Source organism: Misgurnus anguillicaudatus, chromosome 21 (assembly GCF_027580225.2).
Source record: "Misgurnus anguillicaudatus chromosome 21, ASM2758022v2, whole genome shotgun sequence".
Taxonomy (NCBI): domain Eukaryota; kingdom Metazoa; phylum Chordata; class Actinopteri; order Cypriniformes; family Cobitidae; genus Misgurnus; species Misgurnus anguillicaudatus.
In genome coordinates, this window is record NC_073357.2 from 57,550,433 (window position 1) to 57,576,687 (window position 26,255).

The 26,255-nt window shown below is 37.2% G+C and overlaps 3 protein-coding genes across 4 annotated transcripts in view; all 3 read left to right on the forward strand.

Moving 5' to 3' along the window:
* The window catches only part of LOC141349017 (uncharacterized), a 105,240-nt gene that overhangs the window by 25,506 nt on the left and 53,479 nt on the right, over positions 1-26,255 (forward strand). The gene's annotated exons all lie outside the window — the stretch shown is intronic.
* LOC129441745 (uncharacterized) overlaps positions 5,839-26,255 on the forward strand; it is a 29,889-nt gene continuing 9,472 nt past the window's right edge. The window contains exon 1 of the mRNA XM_073859463.1: positions 5,839-6,026. The gene's annotated coding sequence lies outside the window, so the exon portion shown is untranslated. The remainder of the gene's footprint in view (positions 6,027-26,255) is intronic.
* Positions 8,466-26,019, forward strand: LOC129451658 (zinc finger MYM-type protein 1). 2 transcript variants are annotated; one of them, XM_055215041.2, is made up of 5 exons: positions 8,466-8,587; positions 9,954-10,187; positions 14,082-15,588; positions 15,670-15,763; positions 25,367-26,019. In XM_055215041.2, exons 2-5 carry the CDS (start codon positions 10,004-10,006, stop codon positions 25,889-25,891), a joined length of 2,310 nt encoding a protein of 769 aa, XP_055071016.2. In that variant the 5' UTR covers positions 8,466-8,587; positions 9,954-10,003; the 3' UTR covers positions 25,892-26,019. The 2 variants fall into 2 exon arrangements, with proteins under 2 accessions (XP_055071016.2, XP_055070992.2); XM_055215017.2 differs by having other exon boundaries at positions 8,490-8,727.

The following is a 26,255-nucleotide window of genomic DNA, read 5'->3' on the forward strand; positions in this document are numbered from 1 at the left end:
AGTTAGACTGATTTTCCTAAAGAGGCATTCAGGTTGTCTCCCTCTTGCTTTCATAGCACGTAGCTCAGCATTAAACCACGGCGAGGAGTGTGATAAAGGAACAAACCTAGTCCTAATTGGAGCATCCTCATCTAAAACATCAGCGATGGCAAGGTGGTACAGATCAGATATCTCAGATGGACAGGTGAAATTAAAGACATCAGAAACAGCAGACGAAGCAATACGCAAACGCATTAGTATCAATAGCACTGATCTTACGATAAGATATGGTTATATTGTCAGTACATTTGGTAGGACAAGATGATGTGAAATCAAAAGTAATAAGCTTATGATCTGAGATTGGGGTAACCAGTCCATTTACTGAAATATCATTCAGACCAGATGTACAAACTAAGTCAAGTGTGTGGCCATGAACATGAGTTGAGAAATTAACATTCTGATGAAGATCAAAGCAGTCCAGGACAGTTTTTAATTGAGTACTATTTGAACAGAGAGTGTCAACATGAATGTTAAAGTCATCAAGCAAGATGACCTTGGATGATAAAGCACAGGCTAATGTTAACAGTTCACTAAGTTCAGAGAAAAAATCATTTTGCTGTTATTATACTTTATTGTATTTCTAAAATACTGAAAGAGATTTACTTTACTTTTTAAGTCATTCAGGTATGTATGTTTTATAAATCTGTTGGTGAGCTTAATCTGAGGAAAATCGGGCCAAATTTGTCCCGGTCGTCTTTTAGTGCGCGGCAGATTTAAAGTCTCATAATCTAATGATGAGATTAAGAGCATTAAAGTTTTATTTCACTGACCTTACACAGTCAATATTAAATATATCAAAGTAATGTTTTCAGAGAAGGGTCTCTACGTTATGTAGGATGATTTTATGTAGAAAACAGTCAATAAAAAATGACTCTTAGTTGTGTTTTCACAGACTGGTTCAAGCATTTGGCGTATTGATTGAATTGTTAAATTATAACTTTGGCAATTTGTATATCTTTACAGGTAGATGCTGAAGAAACAATCTTAAATGAGACAATCTTCAGTGAATTCACTATCACACCAGTTCATCTATAAATACTGTGAAGAAGTCAAACAAACAGCTGCTGTCACAACACATTCAACTACTCTACTATTCTGATCCACTGTTGTAATGATGGAGTGTGTTAAAGAGGAGACTGATCCTGAATCATTCACAATAACACCTCAACATACTCAACAACAAAGAGGTTTGTCTCTAATCTCAATGACTGAGAAAGAGCATCTTAAGGAACATAAAGTAAGTCACATTGGTAAGAGGACCCTTGCATGCCCTCAATGTGGTAAACGTTTTAAAAGACAAACACATCTTAATGCTCACATAAAGACTCACACTGGAGAAATGCCCTACAGCTGCCCTCAATGTGGAAAGACTTACAGAAATAAAGGATGCCTTAAGGAACATTTAATGAGACACACTGGTGGGTGGTGCTTCACCTGCCCTCAGTGTGATAAGGGGTTTATACGAAAAAGAAATCTTAAAGTTCACATAATAAAGACTCACACTGGAGGAAGGCCATACAGCTGCCCTCATTGTGAAAAGACTTACAAATGTAAGGGGGATCTTATGAGACATATAGTAACTGACACAAATGAGAGGACCTTTGCATGTCCAAAGTGTGATAAAGCTTTTTTACGACAAAAATATCTTCATGTTCACATAAAGACTCACACTGCAGAAAAGACATACAGATGCCCTCTGTGTGAAAAGATTTTCAAATCTAAAGAGTCCCTGAAAGAACATAAAATGAGTCACACTAACCAAACACCTTTCTCTTGTCCTCAATGTAGAAAGAGTTTTAGACATAGACGAAACCTTAATAGTCACATGAGGATTCACAGTGGTGATGGGCTTTACACCTGTCCTCATTGTGTGAAGAGTTTCACAAGAAAAGCACATTTAGAGTGTCACATACGAGTTCACACTGGAGAGAAACCTTTCAAGTGCCCTCAGTGTGACAAGAGTTTTACACAACGTGGATCTCTTCTGTATCACATACGAATTCATACAGGTGAGAAGCCTTTTTCATGCCATCTGTGTAATAACCATTACACACAGGCACGAAGTCTCAAAAATCATCTGCTGTCTGACCATTCTGTAGAAAACCCCTAAAAGTGTTCACATTGTGGAAAGAGTTTTATTGAGTCTGTGACGCTGATAAAACACAAGTGACTGTATACTGGAGAGAAGCTGCGCCGCTGTCATTCATGTTGGAGAAGTTTCAGATGATCACACAGCTGCAAGCACATGAAGTGAAATGAAGATAAACCTCACGATTGAATTACTCCAAAACATATTAATTTTAATGCATTACATGAAGTGGTGAAATTTGTTCCTTGTGTTAACAATTCAAAAGTCATTGGTTCAATCCCAGGATCACACATTCTGATGAAATGTATTGTAACTTGCTTTGGATAAAGATGTCTGCAAAATGGAATAAAATGTAAAAAATTCAGGATATATTATTTGTTTATGTTGGAGTAGCAGTAGGCCTATTATTAGATTTGCACTCATGTCATTTGAAGTAATTTGTTAAATGATGGTAACAATATAATGTAACAATATTATCTCCATTCATATACTTACAATTTTTTTGATGATGGAAAGAAAATTAACATTTTTGTGACTGAAGTGAGATTATTAAAGGAATCATTTGACCAAAACTGAAAATTGTATTATTATTCTCTCATAAGCCAGTGCTTCACATGTTAGATGTCTCCATTATCAGATCCTATTAAGGTCTTACAGTATGTACAACGTGAAAAAAATATTTATGAACCTCTCTTTTATGTTGTTTACTCTTATCTTTAACATAATTTCTACTTTGAGCATAGCTTTTTTGTGCTATGATTATTGTTGTGTTTGTTTAAAGTGCAGACAGCAAACAATAAAAATATGATGTTTGGCAATATTTTAAGATATACTTATTATATATAAAAGAGCATTTTTTGTGATGTAGTTTGTAGAAAGTGCCATTTATTTGTTATGTAATCTTTAATCATAATTAAGATGCAGTGTTGGTATCACTTTATCCTGTATTCCCAGCTAACAATTTTTGGTTCCCAAAACGTTCCCATAACGTTATTTTCCAAGGTTTGTTTTTGGTTAGCCAGGAAAGTTTTCTTTACAGAAATAGAACGTTATTTTTAGGTTATTTTAACGTTTTCCTAACGTTAGGAGAACGTTAGAATAACGTTAGGAGAACGTTAGAATAACGTTAGGAGAACGTTAGAATAACCTAAAAATAACGTTCTATTTCTGTAAAGAAAACTTTCCTGGCTAACCAAAAACAAACCTTGGAAAATAACGTTATGGGAACCAAAAACTAACGTTAGGGGAACGTTTTGAGAACGTTCTCCTAACGTTAGGAGAACGTTAAAATAACCTAAAAACAACGTTCTATTTCTCTAAAGAAAACTTTCCTGGCTAACCAAAAACAAACCTTGGAAAATGCACAGCTGACATGGAGTGAAAAATGATCTCACCAGGGCTCGAGGGCGCGTTGCCGCGGCTCCGTGCACGCACTGACAGAGCGCGCAAGACTCCAGCCTCAGTGAAGAAGTGAAGGCTTACAAAAGTACGGCACGTCTATTAGTACATCCCATGCTGTGTTTTGGTTGGTTTTTATCTATCATATCTATCTAAAATAAGTAAAACACATTTCCGTATAAGGAGGAATAAAATAATTTATTTAATACAAAATCTATAATAATTAAATTATGCTATTACTGGAAAAAATGTCTATTAAAATATTATACCATTATATAACACAGGTTATTTTATAAAAAAATACCTCAACACATCACATATTATGTATTTAGATAACATTATATTTTATCAAATATATAACAGTGACTTCAACACAATAAAGAAGAGTTAAAACAGATATTTATTGAAAATATATAAACATGTAATTCACTTTAGTTTAACAGACCTTACAGCAGCCGCCTCTCCATTATTAAGTAACAACAATCAGCATCTCTCTCTCAGTTTTTACAATAATCAAAAGCTTCTAACTTCATATTCTCTTCATGGAAATAATTAAAATATATATTCGTTTTCACATATTTAAGCTACTAATGAAGAAACAAAAAAGAAATCGCTAGAATGATATACTCTGAAGTTAAAACGTAATGAGGAATAAATCAGTCACTTTAGGTTAAAAGATCTTACCACAGTTAGTCGGCTATCCGTTTTTACAACAATAAAAAGTTTCTAACATTATATTCTCCTCAAATTCTCCTCAAATCGATTGGAAATCACTCGTATATATATTTCTTCTCACATATTTAAGTTACTAAATCAAGAAAGAGACAAAAGAACCGCTAAAATAATGTTAGTCTCTGAGGTAAAAACGAAAGGACCGTTATTTTTTAAATTAACGACTTTTCCTGAGCACAAGATAAAGCGGGTACTCGTGAAGAAGGCGGTAAGCTCGTGCAGACAAGCACGCGCATATTAGACGTGCACACTAAAGGAATAATGGGTTTAATTATGCATTCACTTCATTTCGTAAAAAAACACATAACCAAAAAATAACCATTAGAGAACGTTATGTGTAAGTTATTTTTAGGTTATTTTATGGTTCCAGAAAACCAAAAAAATAACCAAAAAATAACGTTCTGTATAAGTTATTTTTAGGTTATTTTAAAAATAACCACCCTGCAACGTTATGGGAACGTTATTTTATGGTTCCAAAAAAAGAACCAAAAAAGAACCAAAAAATAACGTTCTGTATAAGATATTTTTAGGTTATTTTAAAAATAACCACCCTGCAACGTTATGGGAACGTTATTTTATGGTTCCAAAAAAAGAACCAAAAAAGAACCAAAAAATAACGTTCTGTATAAGTTATTTTTAGGTTATTTTAAAAATAACCACCCTGCAACGTTATGGGAACGTTATTTTATGGTTCCAAAAAAAGAACCAAAAAAGAACCAAAAAATAACGTTCTGTATAAGTTATTTTTAGGTTATTTTAAAAATAACCACCCTGCAACGTTATGGGAACGTTATTTTATGGTTCCAAAAAAAGAACCAAAAAAGAACCAAAAAATAACGTTCTGTATAAGTTATTTTTAGGTTATTTTAAAAATAACCACCCTGCAACGTTATGGGAACGTTATTTTATGGTTCCAAAAAAAGAACCAAAAAAGAACCAAAAAATAACGTTCTGTATAAGTTATTTTTAGGTTATTTTAAAAATAACCACCCTGCAACGTTATGGGAACGTTATTTTATGGTTCCAAAAAAAGAACCAAAAAAGAACCAAAAAATAACGTTCTGTATAAGTTATTTTTAGGTTATTTTAAAAATAACCACCCTGCAACGTTATGGGAACGTTATTTTATGGTTCCAAAAAAATAACCAAAAAAGAACCAAAAAATAACGTTCTGTATAAGTTATTTTTAGGTTATTTTAAAAATAACCACCCTGCAACGTTATGGGAACGTTATTTTATGGTTCCAAAAAAATAACCAAAAAATAACCAAAAAAATAACGTTCTGTATAAGTTATTTTTAGGTTATTTAAAAATAACCACCCTACAACGTTATGGGAACGTTATTTTATGGTTGCAAAAAATAAAACCTAAAAATAACGTTCCCAGAACGTTATTTTTTGGTTCCCAAAAAAATAACCAAAATATAACCAAAAACTAACGTTAAGGGAACGTTCTGTGTTTGCTGGGTTGTAATCTTTTGACAAATGTTGGATACTTAACCTTGAATATATTTATTTTACTTTTATGATATTTTAGTTATTTCAGGACTTTTATTTTGCTTCTTGGAGACTATCGTGCAGTGACGTAATAAGGAGTGCGCTCAGTGCGCTGCCGCTTGTCTGGCGTAATTTTTAATAACGGTTCTTCAATAATTTAGATATTATTGAAACGATGTTTAGATAATATTGTAGATTTACTTTAAGTTGTAATGAGTCTCATTTAGAAGGCGATAAACAAAGAGATTTACTTCAATTTTCAAGCCATTCAGGTCTGTAACTCTTATGTTTCTCAAATCTGTTAATGAGCTTAATTTTAAGGAATATACGTGCTCCTATTTTCCATACAGTACTTTAACATAGCAGGTGGATAATTAATGTTGCTTGTAAAATTAATCAGGGTCATAACTTGTAAGACATGGATAATACAGTTACAAATGTACTTTGTTTTTCCAGTTAAAATTGTCAGACATTGTATGTTTGTGTAAATGGAAATCCAAAGAATTGGATTTGTATCATACACATTTTTATGCTCATAAAAAGAAAAAAAAATTGTAAAGACAACTTGCAGTTAGTTTAAAAGAATGTATGTAACCCTCCCTGTGAAAACCTGGTTAAAGGCGGGGTGCATGATTTTTTAAAGACACTTTAAAAAAGGAAGTCAGGGCCGATTGCTCGTAGCCAATCAGCAGTAAGGGGCGACATTGTTGCCTGGATTGCGTATGTGTGGGTCCGGTTTACCAAAGAAGGTCCAGATTCTATTTGGGTAGGGGCGTGTTTGTTTAGGTGATTTTAAATGTCAGCATTGGCTTTCAGAGATCATGCACCCCACCATTATAGTCTTATGATCTGTTCATAAGACAATGAGCATTAAAGTTTAATTTTACATTTAGTTCAATCTTTGAATTTTTCTTCCCCAGTCTATATTATATTTTCACAGAATGCTCTTTACAGTATGTAGGATGAGTTTATGTAGAAAACAGTAAAGCACTAAAAATAACTTCAGCTGGATTTTCACAGACTGGCTCAAGCATTTGACGTATTGATTGAATTGCGAAATTATAACTTTCGTCATGTGTATATCCTCACAGGTCTGTTCCTGTAGATGCTGAAGTCACTATCACACCAGTTCATCTATAAATACTGTGAAGAAGTCAAACAAGCAGCTGCTGTCACAACACATTCAACTACTCTACTATTCTGATCCACTGTTGTAATGATGGAGTGTGTTAAAGAAGAGACTGATCCTGAATCATTCACAATAACACCTCAACATACTCAACAACAAAGAGGTTTGTGTCAAATCTTAATCACTGCAGAAGAGCATAAAAGCTGTACAATATTATAATGAGGAATTTGACTTAAATAATTATAAAATAGAAAGACAGTCATCTACATCTGATGGTGTTGTAATGGCAGAATTTAATTACATTTTACAGTCAAAGACAGAGAAGGTGTTACATTTTTTTAAAATTTAATTTCATGTTAATTTGTTCATTTTAGGTCTAATAGGTATGAAAGACGAAGGTCAACAACAAAATGAAATGAAGGATGAACATCAGCACCACAATTTCAAAAGTGAAGAAAATTGCTCACAGACTGATGAGGATTCATCTCAAGAAAGAGCAGAAGACAAAATCTCTTTTGCATGCCATCTTTATAGCAAACTGTTTTCACGGAAAGAACATTTAAATGTTCACCTAATGACCAACACAGGAGTAATGCTATACACCTGTCCTCAGCCAGAGAGGACATTTGCATGCCCTCAGTGTGATAAGTGTTTTAAACAACAAAGAAATCTTAATGTTCACATACAGACTCACTCTACTGAAAGGCCATACAGCTGCCCTCAATGTGGAAAGACGTACAGACGTAGAGGACACCTTACAGAACATTTAGAAACTCACAGAGATGAGTGGCGCTTCACCTGCCCTCAGTGTGATAAGGGTTTTTTAAGAAAACATAATCTTGATGATCACATAAAAACTCATACTGGAGAAAGGCCATTCACTTGCTTTCAGTGTGCAAAGACTTTCACATGTAAAAAGGATCTTAAGAGACATTCATTAATTCACACAGATGAGAGGCCATTCACTTGCCCTCAGTGTGATAAGGCTTTTTTACAAAAAAGAAGTCTTGATTTTCACATAAAGACTCACACTGGAGAAAGGCCATACGCCTGTCCTCATTGTGAAAAGACTTACATATGTAAAAGAGACCTTAGTGTACATTTAGTAACTCATACAAATGTGAGACCCTTTGCATGCCCCCAGTGTAATAAGTGTGCGTGCGTGCGTGTGTGTAGAATTATATAATCTATTTGTGTAGCCAATATTTATGTATTTACATATATAATTCTATACATATGTTTATAATATGTAGTGTTAATATTCACATAATATATGTGCACCATATGTTAGCATATATTCTCCAATATATGTAAAGCAGCAATTCCTTTTATATTATTCTGTATTTTGTAATATATTATCATAATGTATTTTATATAATTACCAATAAAATAAAAAATATCCAATATTGACCCTTCATAACAAAATATATTTTTTCCAATCAGATTCGAAAACCAGAAAGAGCTGTTGTATAATTATATTTATTTTACCTCTACATTAACGTTTTGTGTTTTTGTAGGTAAAAGTTACTTATTTTCAATGCATTTCACAATTTTAGCCATAGAGTGAAAAGGGTCTTTTATTTTGCTTTTCAGAGTATGTGTGGTGGCGTCATAGAACTGCGCTCGTTGCCGCTCGAGGGAAGACTGCTGTGTTTGTTTTGATGTAAATTAAAAGATACAAAATATGGCTTAATTTAAAAAAACGTAACGTTACTCCAGCAACGTAAATGTTACGGAAACGGTGTTAAATAATGTTAGAATATTGAAATAGGGCCCACATTCTTATTTGTTTTTAGAAAATAATGCGACATACAAGCAGACTGACTAGTTTTCAAGGCATTCAGGTATGCGTTTTCAGTGAGTTTGTGTTTAATATTGCAAACTGCCACAAGTATCTTCGGGTAAACATCATCAAATGTCTGTGTTTTGTTGGCAGTCGGCGCATAAGGGCATATAATGTAAACGACACGAACATGTAGTAAATCATAAGTTATGCAAAGAAAGTGGGATGTTTTCTCTGTGTTGCGTACACGTGACACGCTTCGCCCACTGTACGCCTATATCAAGTAATTTGATAAAACTAAAGACTCTTTGGAGATGTGAAAGATGTAATACTAAGTCTCAGCTGAAAATAACCTGCACTGACAGATGTTTAAATATGCCAAGGCAATTGATTCGTTTTAAAATACACACCTGTGACTGTTCTGTTTTTTCTAGGCATGTTTAGGCAACTTAATAAACACCCAATTAAAGGCGGGGTGCATGATCTCTGAAAGCCAATGTTGACATTTGAAATCACCTAAATAAACACACCCCTACCCCAATAGAATCTGAACCTTCTTTTGATAGACTCGCCCCACACATACCCAGGGCAACGATGTCGGTTAGTAGACACGCCCCCTTACTGCTGATCGGCTACAAGTTTGTTTTGATACTCGGCCAACTCCCTTTTCCAAATCGATTCTTAAAAATCATGTACCCTGCCTTTAAATAAGGCCTTGTCCTGGTTTGGCTAAACCTTGTCTGTGAAACCAGGGGTGTATTCCAGAAAGCAGTGTTAACTTACCATCAGATTAACACTGAACTCTGGGTTGATTAACCTATTTGCAGGTCATTTTGACAGGTAGATTTTTTACTAAACAGAATTAAATATAAATATGTCTTTTAATAACATATATGACATTATATATTTAAAAAATGATTTAACTAAATAGCGTGATTGAGACATTTTGACACCTTGTCTTATCTTAAAACCTTGCGGAAGGTCTGTATTTTTTAAAAATGAGCAAATAAAATATTTCAAATCAATATTTAATGTTCCTCACATTACTTATGATGTAAATAGCGTGTAATGTGCGAGATCATGGTGAAATAAGCTCCTTCAGTGTGATACAACAAGACCCTCCACTTCACTTTGGGTCCTGATCACTGTTGTAGCTTATTTCTGCGATAACAACTGGCTGCCTACACATTATGCCTTACTTGAATGGCAATAGCAATTATTCATTTGCAATTCCAATATAAAAATTTAAATGAAACTGCAATTCCCTGTTTGTATTTACATTTCCAGTGCACAGAAACTTGTCAACTACTATGCTATTCTGATCCAGTCTGATCCAAATGATTGTAATGATGGAGCATGTTAAAGAGGAGACTGATGCTGAATCATTCAACATTAAAGAGGAGACTGATGGTGAATCCTTCACAGTTAAAGAGGAGACTGATAGTGAATCCTTCACAATTAAAGAGGAGACTGATGCTGAATCATTTACAATAACAGCTGAAAATACTGAAGAACAAAAAGGTTAGTGTCAAACTTTCATTTATCTTAATAACTATTGAACATCAAAGATTCAGGCATGTTTTGTGGGCTGTGGTTATTAAAGGATTACTCCACTTTCTTAAACAAATCCTAATAATTTACTCACCCCTATGTCATCCAAAATGTTAATGTATTTCTTTGTTCAGTCAAGAAGTTTTTTGAGTACAACATTTTAAGATTTTCTCATTTTAATAGACTTTAGTGGATCCCAACAGTTTACAGTTTAAACGCAGTTTAAAATTGCAGTTTCAATGCAGCTTCAAAGGACTCTAAACAATCTCAACCGAGGCATAAGGGTCTTATCTAGCAAAGCGATTGTCTTTTTCGGCATAAAAAATATGCACTAAAACCACAACTTCGTGTCTTGCACCAGCTGTGTGAAGTGCCAGCGCAATTTCACCTAAGCACGTCGAAAGGTCACGCGTCACAAATGTGAAATGCACATTTGCGAACTATTTTCAATAGTGCTGTGACGGATCGCAGTTGGTACGGATCATAACCCGCGGTTCGGCTCGCAGGCGATTCGCGGATTAATATGCAAATTTAAATAGGGAACATTGATCATTTGCACGTGTTTCTAGGGCTTGCAAATGTTAACATTCAAATGATTTAAAACAATTTAACTGCAAAAAGGCGCTAAAGTGAGCAGATTTCTGTACCCACATGCGGTTAAATGTGTCCGGTCCATCTCCAGTCAGATGTAAAAGCTCAGAACTCTTCATGTGTAAACTATAGAGAAAGTTGCGCTACTGTGTCTCATACTGTAGTCCAATAACATACATAGATGGAGCAATGAAATAGAGCAATGAAAAACAACATAAGGTTTTTATGTGAAGCGACTGTTTATGCTGCATCTTCTTCCTGAAGCACCGTTAGGAATTCGCCCATCCGCCTATGTGTGTGCACGCGTTTAAAGTGCCCCTAAGTAGTGCATTTATGGACTGAGACGCGTTTTAAAAAAATAAGGCAACATAAAATCTTTCTGTTCTTGATTGGGCACATACAAAATGATCTCAGTATTTATTTTCTAATAAAAACATTTGTTTATGTCTAAAGTGAATTATAGAGTCAGAAACCAGTCTGTGCTTATTTGTTCCTAAAGAGACAGTAACCTAAATTGGCTTTGTGCCCAGCTGCACTGCTTCCTGGGCTTCGGCCAGCTCCTTGTTTCCTGTCTGCCATTATTGGACAAACTGATTAATCCAGGTGTGCCTGACCTCAATAGTCACAACAACAATAATCAGACACTCCTGGATTAATCAGTTTGTCCAATAATGGCAGACAGGAAACAAGGAGCTGGCTGAAGTTCAGGAAGTAGTGCAGCTGGGCATAAAGCCTATTAACCTACTTAAAGGTGCAGTGTGTAATTTTCAAAAGGATCTCTTGGAAGAAATGCAAATTAATATACAAAACTATATTATCAGGGGTGTATAAAGACCTTTTTATGATGAACTGTTATGTTTTATTACCTTAGAATGAGACGTTTTTATCTACATACACATAGGGTCCCCTTACTTGGAAGTCGCCATTTTGTGCCGCCATGTTTCTACAGAAACCCTTAACGGACAAACTTTTTTTTACTAAGTTGTCTCCGTCGATGACATTTTTTTGGTGGTGGCTACCGTAGCTTCTCTATGCATTTCAAAAGTGAGGGAAGGGCACTGGACTGAGCCTTTGGTTGCAATTCGCAACCTTACCACTAGATGCTGCTAAAATTTACACACTGCACCTTTAATTAAGTCTGTGTCATTAATGTTAATCAAACAACCCAAGACAAAGAGGCTCTAAAAAAATAATAAAAAAATTATTTATTTCATACAATAAAGTGTTATTTTACATTTAATTTCATTTCTGTACCTAATGCTAATTTTAGACCGTACTTAATGTGCAACTTCGTTCTTTTTTTATAAATGTTTGTAATTGAGTTTTGTGATCCGTCACAGCCCTAATTTTCAACAATATCCTGACACAAAGAGATTCATGAGTATCATTCCACACATTACAACATTGTTGGGACGGTTGTCTTTTCATGCTTGTAAACACTGGAGCGGTAGTTACGTAAGGTCGCACCGCCGAGTCACACGGCTGGTGCAAGACCAGAGGTTGTGGTTTTTAAGTTTTTTTTATTTCTTGCCGAATGACTCGTTTTGCTAGTTAATAATACCCTCGTGCCTTGGTTGAGATCGTTTAGAGCCCTTTGAAGCTACATTAAAACTGCAATTTTAAACTGCATTGAAACTGTTGAGGTCCAATAAAGTCCACTATATGGGTGATTCTCACGAAAACTTGGTTTTAAAAATGTCAAGCATGAAAATGTAAAAATTGCCTAAATTTACTTTTTTCCCACCAGACATTGAAAAACAAAGTCTGGAGTAAATGGGAACATTAATTTAAAAACTTTTACTTATCATTTAACACTTTTTGTAACATAATTTAAAAAATTAGTCCTAAAATTCTCATTACCGCAACAGTCAGAAAACATCAACACTGACATATTTTCAAAATGACATGACAAACCTGAAAGAACATAATTTGGAGATTCTGCACATGCATTTAAAATCAAAGTATTATGCTTCTATTAATTAAATTAACATTTAATAAGCATCTGTTGCGGTAATGATAATCAAAATGTCGTGTAAGCATTCTGACAAGACAATATTTCAAATTAACTTTAAAAAATGATCTTACCTGGTAGCCATCTTGAAGTAACTGGTCCATGTGCTTGGTCACTCAAAATCAAACTTTATTAAAATTCTGTATGTGTGCTTAAACTGTTCTCAAAAAGTGTTGCGGAGGATGAGAACATCAGGCATGGATGCATCATTTTCCCAATTTTTCTTCATTATTATTTATACATGAATATTCAGTAAATATTTTTTCTGTCATCTAAAGTAGTCTAGCAAAACATCCATTTATTTATTTTTTCTTAATATTTTTGTGTTAATTTGATTAAATTACAACATAACTCATGTTCAAACACAGCCGGACACATTGCGGTAATGAGAATTTCAGCAGAAAATGAGATAAAATTTACAATTATAAATTCTTATGTTGAAATTACACATTGTGCAAGGTAAAACACAGTATTGTGTTAATTCTGATGCTTTTTAATGTTACTATATTACACATTTTAAAGCTAAAATCATTAGTGCCGTGGTCTTTCAATGGTTTCGTGAGAATCACCCATATGGTGAAAAATCGTGGAATGTTTTTCTCAAAAAACTTAATTTCTTCTCGACTGAACACAGAAAGACATAAACATTTTGGATGACATGGGGGTGAGTGAATATCTGGCTTTTTTTAAGTGGAGTAATCATTAAATTGTTAGTAATGTAGAAAGACACTCATCTACTACAGTGGTTATCAAACTGGGGGCTGCAAGATGGTAAAAATAAAGCTATTAACCAACAGCAATACATTGTATCATGTCATATGTTTTGTTTAATTTAAAATGTAAGTTTGAGATTATTTTATGTCACAAATTGTCTTTGGTGGGGCTGTGAAAAGATGCATCGTACACAACGGGGGCCTGCATGCTGAAAAGTTTGATAACCACTGATCTACTACATTTAACGGTTTTGAAAATAAGTTAAATATATAGCACAAATTAATAACAAAATATAATTATTTAGTAGTACTATTGCGATTTTTATAAAAAAAAATAAAAACTTGATTCTGTATGTGTGAGTGCGGCACTGGACAAATAAGTGTGTATGTAGGTCCGCAAACTTTTGTAGGCCGAGCCCTTTTTGGCTTGTTTCAAATTGTCCGAACCCTCCCGCTTTTGTTGTTAGCGGTCAGTATTGTTTTTATATTTTTGGCTATGTAATCGGATCGGTCTCATTACCGCTCAGCAGATTGTCATTTCACTGGCAGGTACTGATCAATGGAGGCTGGAAGTGAAATATCTGGAGATGAAAGAAAATTCTGTTTTATCTTTACAAAACTACCCTTTCGCAAGCCGTTCGGATGAAGAAAAAATAAGGATCAAGGAGCTTGGACCAGATCAACCCAACTTGAATATTCAGCAGCAATCAAGTGATCGCGGTCGCCCTTACACTCGGTCGTTTTCCAGGACAACTTATGGCAAACGGAATTGGCTGGCTGGATGCGATGTGAGTCACGCATTTTACTGTTTTCCTTGTTTATTGTTTCAAAGTCCAGGCACGGAGACATTGTGGACTACGAAAGGTTTCCGCGACTTAAAACACCTGTCCGAAAGGTGCAAGCGACACGAAAGTAGCCGGAGCCATCTTGAGAATGCTATGAAGCTTCAGTTTTTTGGGAAGCTTAGCATTGCTGAACAGCTAGACGAAGGCTACAGGATAGGCATTAAAAGACACAATGAGGAGGTTACTAAAAATCGACACATCTTGTCCAGAATTATAGACTGCGTGAAATTTTGTGGTGCCTTCGAGCTGGCTTTGCACGGACACGATGGGAGCTCCGATAATCCCGGGATTTTCCGTGGCTTGGTCGATTTTGTTGCTTCCCTCGACGGAGTCTTAAAAGAGCAACTCGAGAATGCCGCCGTGTTCAAGGGAACTTTGGAAACCATGCAGAACGAGTTGTTGGACTGTATGCTGTCTGTTGTGAGAGAACACATAATTCAGGAGGCACAGACCAGCGCCTTTCTTTCTATTCAGGTTGACGAGACCATTGATATTGCAACACAACTTGTGCTTGTGCTGCGCTACATTGATGCCAAAAGCAACGTACAGGAGAGGTTTTTTGCGTTTATTCCTCTAAATTCAACTACGGCTGATTCCATCGCTACAGCACTAAAAGAGCATCTTGAGGTAATCCTTCCCGAGGATCAGAAGAGTAAGCTCATCTCCCAAGCCTATGATGGATCCAGCGCGTTGAGGGGTGTTCAACGAAAGATTCAAGATGTGTACCCTAATGCCCATTACATCCACTGCTACGCACATCAGCTCGATCAAATAGTGCAACAGGCCACATCTTACATACCCAAAGTGAGAATTTTTTTTTCTGACCTTGAAGGATTTGCCAGCTTTTTTACGAGATCAACCAAGCGCACTGATGTTCTTGATAAAGTAGTTGCCCGTAGACTACCAACATCAAGTGGCGTTCGATGGAACCACAGCCTCCCCATCGATATAGTGTTTGAGCACAGAGAGGACCTCATCCGCTGTTTTGAAACTATTAGAGACTCGAGTGGCTTTGACCCTGTTTCCATTAGAGAGTCGGTAGCATTGGCCATGCTGCTGGAGGATCAGGATTTTACGTTTTTGCTGCAACTTTTTCATAAGATCATGCCACACGTTGACCTCTTTTATGCTAAACTTCAAAAGAAGGACATAGATTCAGTCCACATTAAAGGAAGCATTGAGCAGTTCCAGCTGGACATACAGAATGTCAGGTAGCAGCTGTATTTCTAATTTTATATTTGTTATCATCACTGTTATTATTATTACTCATACATTTTCTTACTCCTTTGCAGAAATTCTTTTCATTCCCTTGTTGACCAAAGCAGTGAAGGTGGTTCTCGACCGAAGAGACGGCGGTCGCTCAATCCAGAAGGGGTTGCAGCAGAGGTGAGCTTTTATTGCAGTCCATGTTACTCTGCAGTATTTCATGTAAAAGCCCTCAAAAACAAAATGCATATTAGCAACAACTTAAAGGGATAGTTCACCCAAAAATGAAAATAATGTCATTAATGACTCACCGGAACACAGTTTAACCTTTTGAAAAGCACTCCCACTCTGGCCCAAACCATGAAAAGATCTACTTTCACTAAAAGGGTTGTTTTTACTAAACCATTTAGAGTATAAGCATATGGTATCATTAGAAAGGAGACACTTTGAGCTTCGTTTTCCATGTTTCAAAATTATTTTAAGTTAAAGGGATCATAGCGTGAAAATGTTAGCATTGCCACTTTGTAGGTTTGAGCAAAAATGTGTCGTTTTGGGTGTGTCTTTTAAAATGCAAATGAGCTGATGAAGGGCAAACACTGATCACAATGATGGTGGTTTGATGCAATTCAAACTCAATTGTGCTGTGAATTATTTTTTCTCGCTTTCTTTCTCTCTGCACTAAATGGCAGTGCTGTGGTTGGATAGTGTACATTAAGGGGGCGGTATTAATCTAATAAGATATCCTTATAATAATATCATAAGGACAGCAAAATTTAATTGACCAATTTTTGCTCACACCTACAAAGTGGCAATGCTAACATTTTCACACCATGCAGGGCTCAAAATTAACTTTTTTATTTGGTAGCACTGGTGCTCCCAACCCCAAAGAGTTAGGAGCACCAGCAAAAATTTAGGCGCATCCATCCAAAAATTAAAAAGTACCACAACTACAATGTAAATGTTAATAGATTTATTTTATTAAAAATAAAACACCACCACCGGGCTTTACACGTCCTATGGCCAGCATTTAAAAGTTGGTCTTCTATTTTATTTTATTTTATTTTTTGCTGCATAAATTCCTAAATTAGTACCCGAATGCTGTTGAAATAGTATAGCAGCAATAATAATTTAACAATTACAGGTAACATGATTAAGATTACATAGAAAATCTAGCAAACACGTAAAACACTGATTAATTGTGACATTACAAAAGTGACCCTAATATAGAAGGCTAATATATATTTGTATTGATAACTGCATTACCAGGATGCATTTACTACTAAATAGGCAATGTTTTGAAAAATACAACAAAAACATACCATCAGCATTGTCGTATTCCACAGCAACATGGACCACAAGGATGTTTGTCGAATGTCCATTCACCAGCGCATGCGCACATACACCATTAAACACACTGACAGACAGGTCGGTGTCTCCATCAATAATAAACACATTTGTCATGACACGTCTTGTGTTTTTGGCACTTTCGCCATGTTTAAGCAAGGTACGTCTGGCGCTTAAAATGTTTTGATTCCGCCATTAACACCGTTTTACAGGATTTACAGTAAACAGTTACATTTTCATAGACACTCGAAATCTTTAAGCCACTCTCTCTGAAAGGTTTAACGTCAACTCGTATTTTCCGGTGGTGGAGTTACATTTGAATCCCGATCGTCGTCAAAGAAACAGTAATAACCTTGGCTGTAATCGTCTCGCTCTCGTCATGCTCGCGACGCGTTCGTCTTTTCACATTTATGCGCTTCACTGAAACAAGGTATGACTGACGCTCATATTAGCCAATCTGCGGTCCTCACCAAACGCAAGAACCCAATGGTGAAACCCGACTGGCCATGTATCGTTGGAGAGAACACCGAACCTGGGACAGCGCCAGCACGCAGGATCACAATCAACTCACGTCACAACAAAATGGGCAGTCGCACAAATGCTCCCAAATATATTTTAAGGTCGCACAGATTAAATTTCGGTCGCATATGCGACCAAAATGGTCGCAATTTCGAGCCCTGCCATGGCCCCTTTAAAAATTAAAAGAGTTAGAGAGGCTGAAGTACATTGTAATAAAAAAATTTGCACAACAGTTTTTTTAATACTAAAAATCTTAATGATAAATATGTGTGTGACACCTAGAAATGCAATGATACCAATGCCACAAATCTAAAGAAGTTATGTTTCACTTTTGAGGTCAATAGGCCCAAAAATGCAAGGGTTTTTGTAAGACTAGTGCCTTTTCCAAGTACCAGTCAGCCCCAACATAAAAGTCTTTTGTTTAAATGCATACACGTTAATTTTTATTGTTAATTATCCTTATGTTGGCGTATAAAATCCAGTTTCCACACCAGGAAATAAAACCTCACACAAAGATCATGGATTCGTTATCTGATACAAGTTCTATCTATCATTATTTCCATGAAGTCATTGGAGGAACGAGCAAGTCAGATGACGTCACAATCTTTGACAGCGCTGTTTGGATATTATGTATAATACTCCCGCCTACTTTGTAAAACAAAGTTTGAACACAGGTTTGAACGCGAGTGTAATCTCATATACAGTGTTACGACGTAAATAGTCCTCAGATTGTATATTATATTCTATTACAAGACGTTCATGCGAAATCTGATGTAAACAATGGACAATATATTTCACGGATTATACGCATTTGTGGCAACCAAAAAATGCCTCTGCACTCAATTGAATAGGCCTACGACCAATCAGAGCAACGGAGTGTGTGACGTATGTTGAAATTATGTCTTTTGCAGCCAGACCGAACTGCTAGTTATTTCGCTACAATGACACTAACATTGTGAATGTGATTATACTAAGTCTGAGTTAGCGAACGTACATCAACACCTACTATGTTTACAACATTTCGTTTATATCACAACATTAAGTATTTACTAAGTCATACAGTAAGACTATCTTTTACCATGTGTACGTTAGGTGAACTTCATCCACGACGATACCCATTACGTTGGCGTGAAAATATTGGAGCCTAGCATGTCCCTCCACTTATTCAGCAACCACGATTCCAGGGTTCCAAAAAGAAGCTGGCAACGACCGCTAATTATATCCATCTCGTCGTGCACGCCGAGTTGCATCGCCGTGATACCCATTTCAGTTGCGACCAACTTTTGTCGTATCCCATCGGAAGCACGGCAAAAACATTAACAAATGCCTTGCTTGCGTTTCTCTGTTCCTCTTTTAAAATCAATGCTCTGTCGACATCTTTTAGAACAGACTCAATGTCAGAATCCACGCATCTGAATTCTACAGCGGCAGCCATTTCATTGTAAACAGATTCATCACACGCGCTCTTTGGTGACGTGGTTCATTCATTACGTTACTGTTGATCATCTGTCCATCATTGTATATCCTCAACGGCGAAACGCCAGACCGTTTACATTAATAGATGTATAAAAAGCATAGAAAAACGAGCATAGTAATAATGTAACGTATACAGTAAAGTAGTAAGTTAAGCCAAAGGTGGCAAACTCTCCAGGGGATGAAAAAACCCTCCTGGCTAGTCCAGGGGGAAAACTCCTAGGAGGGAAAAAAAACATTGAGAGAGATACATATATATTTATATATATATATATATAAATACTATCGGGGTATGTGAACGGGTAAGCGAATTAAACTGGTTCCGCCGGTGGTCGCTGGTCAGGCATCGGCTGGGCATCTCGTAGAAGGACAGTCAGTAGATCAACCGTGTGATGACCTTCACGGTTGCAGGAACTGGGTCTGTTTGTCTCATTGCCCTGAGGGTCGAGGACGAGACAGGGAGAGAAAAACAGAATCCTATTAGCGTAGGGGCTGTTCAGATGTAATGCAAGTGTCATACAGTATAGTGGTTTAAGTCAGCTCGGTTCCAGACAGGCTAACTATTGTGGCATAAGTATATTTACTGGACATTTTATGTGAATGCTTTGTTAAAGAAGAATGTCTTAAGTTTAGTTTTAAATTGATCGACTGTGTCAGATACTCGAACATTATTTGATAAATCATTCCAGAGCTTAGGGGCTAAGTAGGAGAAGGATCTACCACCTTTAGACACTTTTGATATTCTAGGGATAATTAAGTGGCCAGAATTTTGTGATCGCAGTGTACGTGATGAATTGTATTCTGACAGTAATTCTTTAATATATGAGGGTGCTAGGCCATTTAAGGTTTTGTAGGTGATTAGTAATATTTTAAATTGTATGCGATATGTAACTGGCAGCCAGTGTAAAGATGCCAGAATTGGACTTATGTTGTCATACTTTTTTGATCGAGTAAGCACTCTTGCGGCAGCGTTTTGAACCAGCTGTAACTTGTTTACCTGATTTGCGTGACATCCCCCGAGCAACGAATTACAATAGTCCATTCTAGAGGTCATAAAAACGTGGATAAGCTTTTCTGCATCAGATGCAGACAGCATATGGCGTATTTTTGAGATATTTCTAAGATGGAAGAATGCTCTGCGACAGACATTGGAGATATGACTATCGAAAGATAGATTGCTGTCGAACATCACGCCTAAGTTCTTAACAGTGGAAGATGGCACCACCGTGCAGCCATCTATGGGCAACTTGTAATCTGACATATTATGTTTGGAGCGATTTGGTTCAATAATAAGTATCTCTGTCTTATTGGAGTTTAACATAAGAAAGTTTTGTGCCATCCAGTCCCTAATATCACTAATGCAGTCTGTTAGCTTAGAAAACTGGTGGGTTTCGCTAGGATGCGACGAGATGTAAAGCTGGGTATCATCCACATAGCAGTGAAAACTTATGTTATGTTTCCGATAATGTCTACTAGAGGTAACACATATAACGAGAATAGGATAGGGCCTAAAACTGATCACTGTGGTACGCCGTATTTAACCGGGAAGCGATATGACTCTTCCTCATTTACATAAACAAAGTGAAATCGATTGGTTAGATACGATCTAAACCAGGCTAATGCCTGTCTGACCACTGATGCCAACATAGTTTTCTAGTCTATTAAGTAAGATTCTGTGATCTATTGTGTCAAAGGCTGCACTAAGATCTAGTAATATAAGGATTGAGATTTCACCACGATCGGATGTTAGTAGGAGGTCATTTGTAACACTAAGCAATGCTGTCTCTGTGCTATGGTGGGGCCTGAATCCTGATTGGAACTTTTCATATGTACTATTATTCACTATGCATGTGCGTAGCTGGCTTGCTGCTACCTTTTCTAATATTTTAGAAAGAAAATGTAGGTTTGAGATTGGTCTAAAGTTATTAAGATCTCCCTGGTCAAGGTTTGTTTTTTTTAATGAGCGTTAATGTCTAATAACTGCTAGTTTGAAAGCTGTTGGAACGTATCCTAATTCTAGCGATGAGTTAAAGATATTTAGTGCTGGGTCTGATACTACAGGAAATACCTTTTTAAGTAATTTTGTGGGAACGGGGTCTAATATACAGGATATGATGTTACTAATTTAGAGAGCTCTTCTATTGTAGTAGGTTTAAATGAGTCAAGATGTTCATATGGTAATCTAGTGTTAAATATTATTGGGTACCACTATTGGGTAGAGTGGTGGCTGCTTGCGTAGCTTCTATGTGTTCCCTAATAATCATAATTTTGTTAGTAAAGAAGTTCATGAAGTCATTACTATTGTGTTGGAGTTTACTATTGGTTTCTGTTTGTTCTTTGTTTCTAGTCAGTTTTGCAACCGTGCTAAAGAGGAAACGAGGGTTGTTATGATTTTCTTTAATAAGCGTACTGAGATAGGTAGATCTGGTAGGTTTTTAAAGCCTTTCTGTAGTGTTGAACGCTCTCTTTCCATGCTGCACGCCATACCTCTAACTTTGTGCTTCGGTAGTTTCGTTCCATTTTTCTAGCTACTTTTTTGAGGGCTGCAGTATGATGGTCATACCATGGAGCTGGTGTTTTTTCTTTGATTCTCTTTTTTCGAATGAGAGCAACGGCATCCAGCGTGCTAGAACAAACGTTGTTCAAGTTTTCAATTACAATATCCAGATCTTCATGGTTATCTGCTACATGTTTCATTTGAGACAGGTCTGGAAGAGTGCTAATAAAGCTATCTTTAGGGGTGGAAATTATTGTTCTGGCTAATCTGTAGCATGTTGTAGACTGAGCGGTCCTATCTAGAAGTATCGTGTATGACACAAGGCAATGGTCTGAAACTGCATCGCTCTGTGGTGATATTTCGATGCCATTAATATTGAGTCAGAGTGACAGAATTAAGTCTAATGTGTGTTTGCGAGTAGGCGTGGGCCCTGACACGTTTTGTCTAATGCCGAGAGAATGTAGAACATCCTTAAACGCACGTCCTAATGCATCTTTTGGGTTATCCACATGGATATTAAAATCACCAACGATAAGAGCTTTATCGGGGTACGTGTTTATAATAATAGTCTTGTGGGGTGGATTCGTTTAAACTGATGTAGTCATCTGCTTTAAAGGCTCTCTAAGCGAATAATGTGCGACGTCACTTCCTGTTGATGTTTGAATTGTTTTCAAACAAACGGAGCGTAGCTAACGCCTCCCCCTCCCTCTCCCGTCCGTGCTTTCATGAACGCGACCAACCCCCACCCCCAAATCCTTCTTGTCGTTTATTGGCTGGAACACTTTGTTATGTTTTGTTGTGCTAGGTTTGGCCACTATGTTGATATTGCCGTTTGTCGAGCCTGAGCTGTCTACAGAGATTGCGTTTTTTTACAGTTTCATCAGCGGACAGGCAGCAAGCAGATAATGAGGAGATGTTTGCTGTATGTAACAAAAAATGTTTTATGGTCTAAAACGCGTCAATTCGCTTAGAGCGCCTTTAAGCCAAGTCTCTGTTAAACAGAGTGCATCTAAGTGTTGGTCTGTAATTATTTAATTGATAATAGGTTCTTTATTGGTAACCGATCTAATGTTAAGAAGGCCAAATTTTAACATTTGAGTTTCATCTGTTAATGTATTGTGTTCTAATTTTATGTTAATAAGATTTGTACGAGACGAGGTAAACGGTGCTCTGTATTTTTTTGTTCGAGGAACAGACACAGTCGAGATGTGTTGGTACTCTGGTAAAAAAGGCTCTATGTGCTGCGATATATGTGATCTTGACATGTCAAGGCAGCTAACAGACGGATGGGTAAGCCGATCTGTCTGTTTCCTGACCTGAGCCCTGGACAGTCAGACAATATCAAAAGTAAGACTATTGGTCAGATTTCTAGAGAGTATAGCACTTCCTTCTGGAGACGGATGGAGGCCATCTCTTTTTAGCAGGTCAGGTCTTCCCCAGAAATGCTTCCAATTGTCTATAAACCCTACGTTATGCTGAGGGCACCACTTTGACATCCAGCCATGAAGAGACACTAATCTACTGTAAGTTTCATGTGTTAGATATTACTACAGAAGCTTAACACTAGGCACACCCGAAACATTGTTTGTAACATTAACATCAGCGGTCTTACTGTCCTCAACTAGCGTTCGGATGCGCACTTCTAGATCTGCAACCTTCTCCATCAGCCTTACTACTTCAATACACATGTAAACTCCTCTATGCTGACGGAAGAAGCTAAACTGTACATGTGGCAAGTAGTGCAGGTTACAATAACAAGCGGAGTCTTACCGCTTTCATGCTGGGCGATAGCGTCTCCGGTCACCCGGACGCGGACCATGAAGCTGCATCGCGTGGGGTGCTCGCTCGTTGCATGCCTCGGTCGTCTACGGACGTCTGGAGCCAGGGTGATGTGAGGCATGCTGTACCGCACGCTGCGAATGCCGGGCAACAACTCCTCCACAGCTTACCGCTCTGGTGAGGACAGGTCTGAAAAGCATACATCGGATGAATCCGCCATTAGATCGAAAAGGATTGAACATTCCTGTCAGTACTTTACACCTTAAAAATGCGCTTTAATTACCTACAGATGAGATTGTGAGACTATACACCAATAAGTCATATTTAAATGCTGTTTTCATAACTCTTAAGCAACTGAAATAAGTAGTTGTGAAACTTAAACAGATCTCAGTTCAAAGAAATGATCGGGTCCTGTCACAGACGCCATTCTTCTGTTCACACGTGCGTGCTCTGATTGCATTTGGCTGAATTCGGGAGGCGCTTGCTGTTTTTTGTTTCCCGTGTAAAGAGCAGCTCACGTGGTGTCTCCTGCATCTGCCATGCTATCTTTTAACTGGCTGTAGCTAGTTAGAGGAGGTTGACGCGCAGCACTCAACACATGTTTTTTCCCCCCGCTTGCCAAGCCATGGGAGCGTGGCAGCATCGACAATTCCAATTTTTTCATTCAAAGTTCGAGATTGTGACTTAATTTCGTGACACCCTTACGATTAAGTTTACAAACGGAGGTTTATTTCAATCCAAAATTAAAATGCTACAACACCCATAATGCAAATGCAATTAAAGCTGATGCTCACCTGCTTGAATCCAGCCAACGCCTTTTAATGTGTCTCCTCCTTTCATCCCGACACTTCGCCCTGTAATGGTACGTAAGCAGTGACGTAAGTGGAGACGCGGAAGCAGTGTATTGAGTTATGGTGCTGGTGTAGTAAATAAATATAGCACCTCAGTACTAGACAAGTTGTATGTGATTTGTTTGCACCCCTCTACAGCTCGATCTCTTAGTGATCCGCTTTATATCTAAAGTATTTCTATACGTGAGTAACGCACATCTTTAAATGATTTTGTGGAGTTCAGTGACCCTGCATTAGCGCTCATTGCGACTCGCGTCACTCGTATCTTCTTGTTGCGTCTATGAAAAGTTTACGACTGACAACCTGTCGACGATCAGTGCCGGTACCTGGTACCAATTATTTTTTTATTTTTTAGTACCGCCTTGGTACCGAAGACCCGGTACTTTTGACTACCCTAGGTTGACAACATTAGTATTACTGCCTGTTTTTCTGAATCCGATTGATATTAATGGCTGATAGTTCATCAAACTTGACTTCCAGACACTGAACTGTCTCCCTGTATAACTTAAAGGAATAGTCTACTCATTTTCAATATTACAAAAAAGGTTATTACCTTAACTAAGAATTGTTGATACATCCCTCTATCATCTGTGTGCGTGCACGTAAGCGCTGGAGCGCGCTGCGACGCTTCGATAGCATTTAGCTTAGCCCCATTCATCCAATGGTACCATTTAGAGATAAAGTTAGAAGTGACCAAACACATCAACGTTTTTCCTTTTTAAGACGAGTAGTTATACGAGCAAGTTTGGTGGTACAAAATAAAACGTAGCGCTTTTCTAAGCTGATTTAAAAGAGGAGCTACATTTTATGGCGTAATAGCACTTTTGGGAGTACTTCGACTCGGCGCAGTAACACCCTCCCTCTCCCATTATTAGGGGGAGAAGGGGAGCGGACTTTTCAGGCGAGTCAAAGTACTCCCGAAAGTGCTATAACGCCGTAAGGTGTGGTTCCTCTTTTAAATCCGCTTAGAAAAGCGCTACGTTTTATTTTGTACCACCAAACTTGCTCGTATAACTACTCGTCTTAAATAGGAAAAACGTTGATGTGTTTGGTCACTTCTAATTTTATCTCTAAATGGTACCATTGAATGAATGGGGCTAAGCTAAATGCTATCGAAGCGTCGCAGCGCGCTCCAGCGCTTACGTGCACGCACACAGATGATAGAGGGATGTATCAACAATTCTTAGTTAAGGTAATAACATATTTTAATTTTAAAAATGAGTAGACTATTCCTTTAAAACTGGTCATTTTAAATGTTGCAGTTGAAATTGACATTTTGTCATCACTACATATTTTTTGTCTTTGTCCTTCACTCTGTAGGTCTGTGATGCCATACTCAAACACACCAAGGAACGGTTCTTCTTCACAAACCACCTTGTCAGTGCCACCTTGCTACAAGCAGACAGGTTCGCAGAGTACACAAATGTGTTTCCCGAAGATGCAGTAAGTAAGACTTTGAAGGCTTATCCAGTGCTCTGTGGGAGTAAGCTGAAGACAGAGCTCAGTCTCATCTATCACAAAGAAGAGTTTAGAAGCTGTTGTGGTGCTGTGGACTTACTCCGGCTGTTTATGGAAAACAGTCTTGAAGAGGTTTTTTCGGAGACGGTCACTCTTCTAAAGATCCTCATCACCACACCCATGACCACAGGAGAAGCTGAGAGGTGCTTCTCAACTTTAAAAAGAATTAAGACTTTTTTGAGAAATAACGTGACTCAGGAGAGGCTGAATGCCTTGGCCATGTTATCAATGGAAAAGAGACTGGTGACTGAGATAAATGACTTTAACCAGAAGGTTATTGAAAAATTTGCAAGCCTGAAAGAAAGAGCAAACTTTCTTTTCAAATAAAGTCATTATGCTACTTAACTGGGTGTGTGTGTGCGTGCGTGTGTTGCGTGCGTGCGTGGGTGCGCGTGTGTATGTTTAATAGTTACTTCTTTATTGATAATAAACCCCTATTGAACTATTGAACTGAATTCACTGTTTCAGAGTACATTTATTGCATGCTTTAAGGGAGGCACTGCCCTCACAATTCGATTCAATTACGATTCACCAGGTAACGATTCAATTCAATTCGTTACTACGAAGCATTGCAATGCATCAGAATTCTACTGTACACAACAAGGCAAATTTTTAATCAGTCAAGTACAACTATTCTCAACAAAAACGGAAGCTTAGCAGCTTTAAGACAATGACAATTATGTACCTGAGA